The sequence below is a fragment of the Physeter macrocephalus genome, chromosome 4 (assembly GCF_002837175.3).
Source record: "Physeter macrocephalus isolate SW-GA chromosome 4, ASM283717v5, whole genome shotgun sequence".
Lineage (NCBI taxonomy): Eukaryota > Metazoa > Chordata > Mammalia > Artiodactyla > Physeteridae > Physeter > Physeter macrocephalus.
This window is the reverse complement of record NC_041217.1, coordinates 82824910-82837665: the sequence shown is the minus strand read 5'-3', so window position 1 is coordinate 82837665 and position 12756 is coordinate 82824910. Positions and strand designations below refer to the sequence as shown.

Sequence of the window (12756 nt, the reverse complement as noted above, 5' to 3'; positions counted from 1 at the left end):
CCACTCTGGGTGGGCTCCGTCCCGCCCCCACAGGCCCGGCCGCAGGCCCCGCCCCGGCAAAGCCCTGTTCTTATTGGTTTCTGTTCCCACCCCTCACGGTCGGGCCCGCCCCCGGCACCGCCCGGGGACCGTCCAGAGGAGAACCGCCCCCTCTGGAGTTCGGTGTAGGGGCTAGAATCTTGCCCAGGACCTTGGGCGCCGAAAGGGTGCGGCCCCAGCAGGCAGGCTACCGGCGCCACTGTCGTCCGGCCGAGGGCCTCTAGCCAAAGCTCCTTCGCCGTCGCCGTGCCTGCCGTCCGACAGGCCCCACGGCGAAGGACCAGAACTTAACACGAAGGTTGACTCCTCACAACCACCCGCGAGAGAAAGCCTAATCAAGGAATCCAAATGGCACCTCACTCGTAGAAACCATAGAATTGTCTCCTGCCACCGGGCTCAGTAGGCCTGGTGTCTCCAGTGAAAGAGCAGCACCATTTCTCGGGCTGAGCTCAAGGGGGAAACAAACATTTCTCCGGCAATTGCAGTACAGCGCCTACTTGAAACATACACAGATGCAAATGACGCTCCGGACACCTGAGGCTTGAAATCCCAGAGCAGGGGTGCCTTTGATACTCCCAGTGCCTGAGGTCGGCCCCCACGCCCTGTTGTGACACACATGCTTAAGCGCTACGCCTGCAACACACTCATACTCAGGTATGTGCATGGCGCAGTGCCTCCTGCGAGCAGCAGCCCAGTTTCACTAAGGCTGCGAGTCAAGGATGATTTGAGCCTGTTTCCCAGGCACTTGCTAACCACCCCACCCTGCCTCTGCCCGCCCGACTCCACCCTACCTCACCCCACCCCCACCAGAACCTCTTGGATTTGGTGATCAAACGCTCCCCACATCTGTTCGCATAGAGGTACCAAAATAGAAGACGGCCAGAAAGAGCAGTGTTTTGTTACGCATCACAGATGACTGTCACAAGCCAACGTAGCCAAAGCAATAAAAGCTGCATATCCCAAACCACTGTGAAACCGTGAGCCATGGACAATGAAACAGGAAGTCTCTTCTATGATGGGGGGGAAAAAAGAGGAATGACAAGACATATATATATATTTTATTTTGACAAGACATATTTTTAATCATGTCTCAATGAGGAAATAAATTTGTAGTAAATTTTGAACACTGATCTTTTTTTTTTTTTTTTTTTTTTTGATATGCGGGCCTCTCACTGTTGTGGCCTCTCCCGTTGCGGAGCGCAGGCTCTGGACGCGCAGGCTCAGCGGCCATGGCTCACGGGCCCAGCCGCTCCGCGGCATGTGGGATCCTCCCGGACCGGGGCACGAACCCGTGTCCCCTGCATCGGCAGATGGACTACTCAACCACTGCGCCACCAGGGAAGTCCTTGAACACTGATCTTTATGGACTCCTCCTGCTCACCACCAGAAAAACCCTTATGTATTTAGAAAACTTCCCAAACAATTGTTTAAGATAAAATTTGGGGCTAGAATAGTGTGGCTTTGGAATTTATTTTAAAATTCAAATTTATTTCAAAGTTCAAACTTTGAATTCCAGGAGATTATATGACAAAATGAGCAGATCGAATTCCAAGTACCAAATTGGAAACCAAATCTGCATGGATGTAATAAATGAATTAACATGTATGTATTCTACTGCCCTCTCATGGGTAAGATGGAGATATACATAATGGTAGTTCATGCCTTTTAAAATCTGAGAATAGAAAGTTTAATTTGGCAACTTATATTATTTTGATGACAAAGAGGCCAAGGTAAAATAAAATCAGGTTTTCCAAGGGACTTAACAAACACTCAGCAAACAGAACTTCAACTTCAGAAATCAGGGAGAGCATTCTAACACCAGGGCTAGTACAAACATGCTGTTGGGATCACGCCTATGCTTATGGCTACCTGTACAGAATGTGGAAGCATGCAGGAATTAGCTTTCAATTTTTTTTCCATTTGAAACGTCATTACTTTCTGAGATGTTTCACAAAATGCTCTTTTTCACATTTGTATCCACTCATGCTATAACTTCTTGCTGTGAATAACTTGAGAGTAGACGTGAAATCTTATTCTTTATATCTTTGCTGCCTAGAATAGTACCTGGTACTTTAGATGTTTGATCAGTAATTGTTTATTGAATAAGTGGAATGAAGTATCAGCCCAACCACTAGATGGCAACGCAACTGTATATGTATAGAAGTATGGTCTGGCTAATTGGATTGAATTCCACCTGACCTTGAGTAACAGGAATGTTTCTAAAAAGTTACATGTGTATCTTATTTTGGTAAGTGAAATCATTTAAAATGTACCACTACAGCTGACTATAACTTTATTGTCAATTACATCCTTAAAACTAAGAATCCTTTCATAAGATAAATTCTCCATAAGTATAAAAACTCATAATTACAGATTTTCTATCTTGGGGTACACCTGTTCTGTTTTTGTCTAAGAAAGCCACCCTTCAGATGTATCCTGTCAAAAGGACTTTTCAGAAGTCTAAGTGCCTATAGCAAGTTTCATTCTATAAACCAAAAGCCTACATTCTCCCTATATCAAATCATTTGCTTGTTTTTGTTTTTTTTAAAATATTTATTTATTTATTTGGCTGCACCAGGTCTTAGTTGCGGCATGCAGGATATTTTAGTTGCGGCATGCAGGATCTAGTTCCTTGACCAGGGATTGCACCCGGGCCCCCTGCATTGCGAGTGCAGAGTGTTAACCACTGGACCACAAGGAAGTCCCATCATTTGCTTGTATTTTTGCCCTGCCTTAATAACCGCTTTGCCTGGAAGTCATGGACACTCAAGAGTCAGAAAAACCCAGGTCCCCATTGCTACGTCTCACTAGGTGCATCCTTGTGCAGCTTATTTTTTTATCAAAGGTCATTTCTTTTTTAAATTAAGGTATAGTTGATGTACACTACTATATGTTACAGGTGTACAGCATAGTGATTCATAACTTTTAAAGGTTATATTCCATTCACAGTTATTATAAAAAATTGGCTATATTCCCTGTGTTGTACAATTGTGCGGGTTATTAACTTCACCAACCTCAGTTTACTCATCTTCCCCAAAATGGAGGTAATAATACCTATAAAGTTGTGCAAAACACTAAATGAAATAATGTCAATGGAGCAATATCTAATACAATCTTTGGCTTGTAGTAGGGATTCAATAACAGGTAACTATTGTTATTCACACTCTACAATGAAAATCTCACCCATATTATTATTTGGTTTATTTGTTTTATTCTCCTGATTTAATGCCTTCAGCAATTAAATTAAGTTCATAACACCAGGTTTCGTAGCGATAGGCCATGCGGATTTGGGCCACATTTGTCTTTCGGATATCATTTCCAGTAGGGCCTTCTTCAAGGTAGTTGTCACCCAGAAACTTTGCTTTCTCCTATAAGAGAAAAGGAAACAGAATGACTGTTGTCTCTTTTTACCCTGATATAGACAATAATTACATCCTCCACAAAGATTCCTTCCTTATGTTAACTATGGGCAAGAGGAAAACAATAAACCATTAAAAGCACTCATCCAGTACCTCAATGTGCACGGTCTGCTGAGAAATCAATTATATTTTATTTCCCTTGCCCAAAAAGCATGGCCAGAGAGGCAGAATAATTTTTTCTAGTCCCTGTCCATAGTAACTGCACATGATTTGTGAAATAATTTTTCAACATGTTTCCCCAACTAATTTTTCAACATTGAAGTTACCAAATTCTAAACTCAGAAGGACAGCCAGTCAAGGGCAGGTCTACCTCATGAGAAATTCCACATTGCAGAACACTGTTTCTTGCCACTTCACACATATCACAGGTACTCAGCTTGAAGACTTGTGCAGCAATGGCATATTCTTCCATTAGGGGCTCCTTGGGTTATTTATTTAAATGAGGCCAAAAAAAAAATAGAAGAAGAAAGGAAGAAAAAGGAATGCATTAAAAGAAATAACCCACATCCTGCACAAAAAGAATAATGAAATATCTTGATTCGACTTTAAAATTCTGGGTGGTAAACAACGTTTCAGCAAAAATATACTTGTATTGCTCAAAATTCCATATGTGTACCTTGGTGAAGTGGAATTGCATCGGGTCATCTGTAGACAGTGAGATCATTAGCCCTTTCTGGAGGAAATCTAAAAAAGGATTTTTGGCATATTCTAGAAATAAGCTGTTGTTACTTAATGGCGACATAGCGATGGGAATCTGGGCTAAGAAAAACAAATACTGTAACACAGGACTCTGTAAAGGAAGAGTGAAAAAAAATTTTTTTAATGTTGAAAAAGGGATACAAACTAGAAAAGTCAAAACCTCCTGGTTACCTCAAGTTTTACCTTTCAACAAAATTATCACCTAGTCTTTAAATCCCCTTGTAAAGAAGAATAATAGTTTTTATTTTTTTTATTTTTTTTTTTTTTGTGGTACGCGGGCCTCCCTCTGCTGCGGCCTCTCCCGTTGCGGAGCACAGGCTCCGGACGCGCAGGCCCAGCGGCCGTGGCTCACGGGCCCAGCCGCTCCGCGGCATGTGGGATCCTCCCAGACCGGGGCGCGAACCCGGTTCCCCTGCATCGGCAGGCGGACGCGCAACCACTGCGCCACCAAGGAAGCCCAATAGTTTTTAAATGTAAATACTATTTAGAAGAAATTTATTTGGGATCAATTTTCAGAAGCATTGAGTCAAACCCAATTGTTTATGTTTTAATTGTCTAAGTTAGATGGCCCATCTTAGGCAAAAGACTTCACCTTGAAACATTTTTTTTCTCTACAAGAAAGTTCTGACTCACACCAGAGGCATTTTAAAACATGCTATAACATGAAATCTGGTGAAAACCAGTTTCAGGTAAGCCAAGCTGCCTCTGATTTATCCCTTGTCAGAGTTTTAAAATGCAAGTCAGGCGATCTGCATTAACTCCTCCCTGCCACCAACTATCTAGGTAATCTTGAGCAAGTTTCTTTACTTCTCCGGGCCTCTGTAAAATGAAATGCACTAAATAATCTCAAAAATCTTTTTTTGCTCTACTTTAATTTGATTCCAGTGTTGATGATGACTTGTGACAGAATGATAAGGGAAAAAATGCTGTTCCTCTAGCTCCAATATAAAAGTTAATATTGAGAAGAGAGCTTCCAACTCACCTTTTTTAAATTCAGGCCATGAGAGATATTATCTGCTGTCATGAATGCTGTCATGAGATGGGTGAGAGCTCCAGCTTCCCCACAGTGAGGTCGGAACAGAAAGGTATTCATGCCTCGTTCCCTAGGGAAACGGAGCTACTATAGCAATCACAGGTGACTGACTGGCACCTGGCAACAATTCTGGGCATAGAGTGATTTATAAGAAAATCTGGTAGGAAACACCAGAACGCTCTGCAAGGGAGTGAAAGGGAGTGGGGTATCCAAAGTATTCAGCAAAACTGACAATTCCAAATCATAATCTTAAGTCTTCCCAAACACAGGCTTTTTGAAAAAAGAGACAACATAGGATATGAGGGTATGGAGGCAAGTTTTGATTACCCGAACAGAAACATCTTCAGTTTCCACCCAAAGTTTACCAATATCACCATGTCGTTGTTTCTCCTACTCACACTTTAGCGGGGAAACATTTCCAGAAAACCCCATTATGATAGTCCTCTATTTATTCCTTACCCAGATATATCAAGAAGGGTAAAATGTATGGAATTTTATAATAAATTGCACAGTGATTAGTGTAAATTCCTAAACTTCCAAAGAAAAGGAACTGTGAAAGTTACTGAAGGCTCCAAACTGTCCATTCCTGCCCCTAAATAAATAAAGAAACCGAAGAAAAAGACAAGGGACAGAAATTTCTGCTCTGGGCCAGCTGGCAGCATCCCAGCAGCGTAGGCCCTCAACCACCTAGGGTGCCAATGTATGAGGAAAGAGGTGTGTTAAATAGATTCTCCTTCCAGCTCCAGTTCTCATCTACTTACTTTCTCAGGCTGTTGAGCACCGTGATGTTTGCGTACATATAGTAGGCATAGTAAGTGTAAGATGGATTCTTTTCCATGGTCCACTCCTGGGGCTTAGGGCTCTTGGAGGAGAACATGTGGCCACTGTGTTTGGACTCATCATCCACACTGTCGAAGCCAGTAATCTGTCAGGAAGAGTGAGCCACATAATGGGTTCAGTCTGAACGCAGGGTCCCAGCCCTCAGACAAACTTTCAGCTTCCAAAGGCAAGGACCAAATGTCAGAGATAAGCATCAAGAATTAATCATGGCTAGGTAGGCGGGCTGGTTCATGTGCAGCTGTAGGAAGGTCTTCAGGGCCATGCTTACATGCTTGAGGAAGACACTGAGGTCTGGGTGAGCCTGGGGGTTGATGGTGGCCTCAAACACTGGCATGAATATATTCTCCAGCATCTTTCCGAAGTGTGGAAGGAAATTCTTAGATCGGAACACATCACTAGAGGCAGGAATGAAGAGAATTTAGGAGGAAAAGCTTTTTTGGACTGATAGTTCAAAGCAAAGGACCAAAGGCAAGCAAAGGACTAAACGCCATGTTCAGGAGAAGACCTAGTGTCTCCATCCTAGGTCCACTCTGGTACATTCTTCTTGGTTACCCATAAAGAAGGATTCAGTTTGGGTTTGGCATAGGAGGTATAAATTTCTTGCTGGACCACATGCCCCTATATCTTCTACAAATCCTCTGTGGTAAGAACACTAAACGTTCACAGCTAAGTCCAGATAGAAAATGAAGAGTATGGGAACTCTGTCATGAAAGGTTCAATGATTTTTACGTGTGTGGTATCGTGAGCATGAAACAGTTATCAAGAACACCTCTGATATGCTGTGGCCAGGGGGCAATCTAACAAATTCTTATATAGCACTCAATATATGCCATCCACTCTTTTAAGTAGCCAGAAGTATTAGCTAATTTAATCCTCATAAAACACAATAAATTAGGTACCATTATGACCCCATTTTAAAGATGATGAAACTAAGGCACAGAGAGGTCATACAACTTGCCAAGGTTACACAGCTAGTAAGTGGTAGATTCAAGCATAGCCAGTCCAGAGCCAGGGCCCATGCTTCTAACCACCACACTCTAATAATGCCTTAATATCTCTTCCTTAATGATATTAGACAGGATGTTTTACTCCAGTCAAAAAGCTACTTTTTTTTTGGTTAAAGAGACAGGATAAAACTCTTGCATTGTCACAGGGCACACAGAGCATGGAGGTAGGTGGCCAGACAATATATAAACACTTAAGTTAGATAAAAGATCAATGATATGAAAATTCCTGAGGGCAATGAGTATGTATATGTAAATGTATATAATGTATAATGTATATAATGTATGTAAAATGTATATAGTACTTATCCTAAGTCATAATCATTCTCAATAAGTTATTTTGTGATCTGCATAAAGTCCCCTGTTTTAAAAAACAAAACCAAAAAATCTGGTTAGAAAACTGAACTGAAATCATCTTCCTAACTCCGGTCTGTCCTCAAGAGTGCTAAACCCAGAGTGGACAAAACCAGGCACCCAGGCCCCAGTACTGAGTGCTGTTTAACAAAGCTTATTTCTGTCCAGATGTGCTGCACATTCCTTGTTGGTGTGGAGGAGGTGAGACAGGTGGGATGAGGGCAGGCTTTAGGGTTTCCAGTGGGTGGGTACATACTAGATCCTGGGGACCTGGATTATCCATGTCATGTTGGGGCAGTAGATGTGGTTTCGGACGAACCAGGTGGAGAGTTTGCTCCACTCATCAGGACTGCGGCCGTAGATAGACAGGCGGAGCTCAGTGTGCTGGTACTTGGCGTCCACCAAGTCTGCACCTACCTCCTGCAAAGCCAAGAGAGGAGTCCAAAGCCAGGAATTCCCACAGGTCCCTCAGGGGTCTAACCTGTGGGGTCTAGGGAGAGGAGATGGGTACTAAGAAGAACAGAGGAAATGTGAAAGGAAGTCAGAGGAAAACTGTCAAGGTTAAGATGTAAGGAGCCTGAGAGGTGAGGGGGAGCTAGTCGGGCTAAAAGACTGATAGGATGTAATGGAGTCTAGAGAGAAAAAGAGTCAGTCTAAAGATGATGAAATCCCAAGGCACTGCTGCAAAAGAAATTCAGCTTTTCATATGCCCCCTATCTCCCAAAACACACATCTCCCAACTTCACCTGTCATTCCTGCCTCCTAATGTTTAGGTGTCATGAAGATCAGGATGGATTCTGATCCTAATTCTTCCTGAATTTACAACTCCAAAAGCCTGGAAGAGCCAGGTCCTTAATCCCAAATCCACACCCGTAGTGTCTCTGTCCTAGGAATCAAGGTCTTTTAAAATCATTACAGTGAATGTTTCAGAAGAAATTATCACATTCATTTGTGTATTGCCTGACCCCAGGGATAGCACCCTTCCTCCCTCCCTCCCTCCCTTCTTTCCTTCCTTCCTTCCCTCTTTTCTCCTTCCTTTTTTCCCTCTCTCCTTCTTTTCTCCCTCCCTTTCTTCTTCCCTCTTTCCTTCCTTCCCTCTTTTCTCCTTCCTTCCCTCCCTCTCTTCTTCCGCCTCCTCAAGAACCAGGCCAGGTAACATAGATCTGGTTGATTTCTCCTCACCTTGATGATAGTGGCAAAATATTCCCCATTAATGTAATTGTCTGTCTTCAGGTAGATGTCCCGTAGCTCACTTGCTCCTACAGGATTGTATTTGTCATTGAACTTATCAAAACGCTGGAAAGTCTGACGTCCCTGCATCAGGAAACAGGAGCACAAGTGTATCTTTATCAGAGCTGCCTGAACACAGAGAGTTAGGGAATGGCCACAAGGAACAGGGGCCTGGTAACAGGAGAAGGGCTTGGCGTGGAGCAACTAAGCCAGTGCGCCACAACTACTGAGCCTGTGCTCTAGAGCCCACGAGCCACAACTACTGAGCCCGCGTGCTGCAACTACTAAAGCCCGTGCCTAGAGCCCGTCTTCGCAACAAGAGAAGCCACCACAATGAGAAGCATGCGCACCGCAATGAAGAGTAGCCCTAGCTCGCCACAACTAGAGAAAGCCCGTGCACAGCAACAAAGAGCCAACGCGGCCAAAAATAAAATAAATTTATAAAAAAAACAAAAAACAAAACAGGAGAAGGGCTTGGGCTCCAAGAATGGAATCCAATACAGCGGACAATGGGAGAACCTCAAGATTTTCCATGGGTTCTTTCAGTCAGCATGGTAAGCCCACGTAGTTTAGCAGGCTCTGAGAAGGGAGAGTTTGTAGGAGAAGGGCGTGTGCGGTTCTGAGTATTAGATGAAACTGACATTATCTTTTCAACCTACAGCATGAACATCCAGAGAATCAACAGTCAGGTCGTAGGGATGCATTTTTAATTTAGCAAAAATTTCCTTTAGGGTCAGATTTTTCTCCTTGGTGCTATAGACGACTCTGTCAGCATCAAGTTGGTAAGATTTCTGAATAAAGCGCAGTAGATGTTTCTGGTTCATGCAAGCGGCTGCATGGATATGGGTATCCACCTGTGTGTACATTCAGAGAAAGAAAAACCAACAATCAGCTTGAGTTATACTGCTCTGTGGTGCCTGCCAATCCCACGGTGATGGGAGAAAGGAGGATATGATAGGGGTGTGACCTGGCAGCTGGTAGAGGTGGCCGAGCCAAAAATGAACCCATAGCACCTTTTTGTGCCCTTGTGAGGATGTGAAAGGTTAGGCTGGATACAATAATATTGCCTACTTCTCTTGGATATCTGTGCATCAAATTTACTTCCTACATTTGATCCACACAAAAGTCTTGGGGAAAATTCTCCACCCATGAGACACAGCTGGAAGTGAAGCAGCTGCTACAGCTTTCAGCCCCAAAGGGAGAAATGTTGAAATGATGAAGCCATGGCACAGTGATGGCACTTATGAGTTAGGTATTTTTATGAGTACAATTTTATAAGCGGAAGTTTTGATAGATTAAGTAATTTGCCCAAGGTTATACAGGTGGCTGAGCCAGGGTTTGGTCCCAAACCTCTGCTCATATATTTCCTACTTCCACTTCCTTGCAATCACTTAAGTGGTCAGAACACATCTTGGAAGTGTTTCTAGTTGATTAGTTTTCCATTTGCTATTCACAATCCTCTTGTGAGCTAGATTGAGCAGATATATTTCCTAGTTTTACAAATGAGGAAAATGAAACTGAGAAATATTTAATCACTTCCCCCCCCCCAATGTCTTACAGTCAGGAAGTAGAAGAAAGAGGACTAGAATGAAGACCTTTCAAATCCTAGAATAGCGGTTTTTGAGGTTCTATTCATTTTTATTATTTTTGTTGTTGATGATAACTATAATTTTTATGGCAATAGTGTGATAAACCTTTCTATGCGGAAAACAGTAGAAAAGGCATTTTAATCTTTTAGACATCATCTATCTGCTTTCATGAAGTTCTACTGAACCTGCAGAAATCTTACATGAATCAGAAAAACAGTATCTTTCTTGTCCTGTTCAAGAAATAAGTGGATTAATGTTTTTGTCCAGGAATGACCCCTGAGCACCGAATATGTTTACCTTCCTGCAGTTGTAAAAGTCCCGGTGGGGGTTGCTCTTCAGCTCCTTCAACTCATCCATCTCATTGAGCATCTGATGGACCTGGAACTTGGAGGAGAGGAACTTCAGGCGCCGGTGGGTATAGGTCTTACTGTGAAAATTAAATCATGATTGTAAAAAATTCCAGATATTTAAGGAAAACAGTCACAATTTCAAAATCATCAGGACCCTTATAACCTGTAGAAAAAATTATGTTTGTTTCCAAATGGAACTGGCTTACTCTGCATTAATCTAACTTGAAAAGTATTGGGCTCCAAGGACTTAATCTTTTCATCACAATTGTACATAAATAATAATGAGGGAGGATTGGGGCTCAAAGCCTGTCTCAGCCACCTGTGTGACTTTGGGCAAATCACTTAACTCGTCAAAGTCTCAGCGTGTAAATCGGGAGTTATAAAAATACTCACCTCATAGAACGATTGTGAGGAGAAAAAGAAACAATGCACATGAAGGTTTTAACATAGTGTTTGAACCTTGTAAGCAATTAATTAATATGTAGTCTTACTGTCAGTAGTAGTAATAGTAGCAATAGTTTAGGTCTTAACACTTACACGGGTCCTCGGGCAATTAAAGCAAGTAAAAAATTCATATCATCTAAGAAGGTGTCCAGATTTGGGTAAGGAAGTGGCTTAGGCTCCTCTTTGCTGGCTGCTTCTTCATTAGGATAGATGTAAACCACACCGTCCTTCATTTTGAGGTGATAACCAAGGTTTTCCGGGAGGTTATCTGTTCGGAAGGGGTCTTCTCTCTTCTTCATAGGAGGGGTAAAGACTTTTTCAATAAAACACACAATAATATATCAGCACATAGGATGAATGACCACATAAAAATAACCAAACTTAAATACTGTAAGATCTCATTTGTATGGAATTCTGTATGTCATAAGTTGTAATTATCCAGAGCTAAGCTAAAGTTTAATTTTACATTATTTCCCAAAGGTGACTAAATTAGGAGTATAAAATTACTATAACATTTTATCTAGTGTAAGAATGATTTTCAAGTTCTTCAGAATTGCTGTTTATATAATTGCAATACTACTTACAAACCATTTTCGTTATTTATTAAAGTTGTTAAAGTCTTCCTGTTAAGAGCATTTTATTAACATTTGAGATGACTGTGTAGAAATAAAAGTAAAACTACCATTAAAAAGTAGAGTTTGGGCCTTTTCCTTATTTAAACCAAGCTTCTCTATCAGTCTTAATTTAGAGTGGTTATTTTTTAACAGACTTAATTTTTTAGAGCAGTTTTAGGTTCACAGCAAAATTGGGCACCAAGTACAGAGTCCCCACACCCTCTGTCCCGACACATGCACAGCCTCCCCCGCTGTCAACACCTCAAATCAGAGCAGAACATTTGTTACAATCGATGAACCTACACAGACACACCATGATCACCCAAAGTCCATAGTGTTTGCCTTAGGGTTCACTCTTGGTGGTGTACCTTCTATCTATGAGTTTTGACAAATGCACAATGACATGTATCTACCCTTTTAGTACCATACAGCATAGTTTCACGGCCCTAAAATCCTTTGTGCTCCATCTAGAGTGGTTTTTAATATAAATATAAATTCTAAGAGCTGTAATTCTTATTGTAATTATAATATACTTCCCACCTTTTAAAGCACATGCAATTTTTGCTAAAGGATTTGAGAAGGGATCATGTGGATAAAGGTCCCCTTCTTACCACTGCTAACAATTTCAACCTAAGAAAGCCAAGAACAAATTCCATAATGTCACAGCCTTTAAAGCACTTCTTTTACTTTCAACAAGTATGTGACCATAAACAAGACGAAAAGACAACCCTCAGAATGGCAGAAAATATTTGCTAATGAAGCAACTGACAAAGGATTAATCTCCAAAATTTACAAGCAATTCATGCAGCTCAATAACAAAAAAACAAACAACCCAATCCAAAAATGGGCAGAAGACCTAAATAGACATTTCTCCAAAGAAGATATACAGATTGCCAACAAACACATGAAAGAATGCTCAACATCATTAATCATTAGAGAAATGCAAATCAAAACTACAATGAGATATCATCTCACACCAGTCAGAATGGCCATCATCAAAAAATCTAGAAACAATAAATGCTGGAGAGGGTGTGGAGAAAAGGGAACACTCTTGCACTGTTGGTGGGAATGTAAATTGATACAGCCACTATGGAGAACAGTATGGAGGTTCCTTAAAAAACTACAAATAGAACTACCATAT

At 41.7% G+C, this 12756-nt stretch overlaps 1 protein-coding gene across 5 annotated transcripts in view; it reads right to left on the bottom strand.

The window, feature by feature from the left end:
- Positions 1 to 3225: 3225 nt before the first annotated feature.
- Positions 3226 to 12756, bottom strand: part of AMPD1 (adenosine monophosphate deaminase 1) — a 22035-nt gene continuing 12504 nt past the window's right edge. For 3 of the 5 annotated variants that reach the window (XM_007120437.4, XM_028488971.1, XM_055084375.1), the window contains 11 exons: positions 11095 to 11314; positions 10505 to 10634; positions 9278 to 9472; positions 8571 to 8702; positions 7645 to 7808; positions 6299 to 6425; positions 5952 to 6115; positions 5140 to 5260; positions 4075 to 4248; positions 3769 to 3879; positions 3226 to 3407 (listed from right to left, as the gene is read on the bottom strand). In XM_007120437.4, the coding sequence (XP_007120499.1) occupies positions 3249 to 3407; positions 3769 to 3879; positions 4075 to 4248; positions 5140 to 5260; positions 5952 to 6115; positions 6299 to 6425; positions 7645 to 7808; positions 8571 to 8702; positions 9278 to 9472; positions 10505 to 10634; positions 11095 to 11314 (1697 nt within the window). In that variant the 3' untranslated portion in view covers positions 3226 to 3248. Of the gene's footprint in view, positions 3408 to 3768; positions 3880 to 4074; positions 4249 to 5139; positions 5261 to 5951; positions 6116 to 6298; positions 6426 to 7644; positions 7809 to 8570; positions 8703 to 9277; positions 9473 to 10504; positions 10635 to 11094; positions 11315 to 12756 lie in introns of those variants that run through there. The other 2 variants (XM_028488972.2, XM_028488973.2) reach the window with 2 other exon arrangements.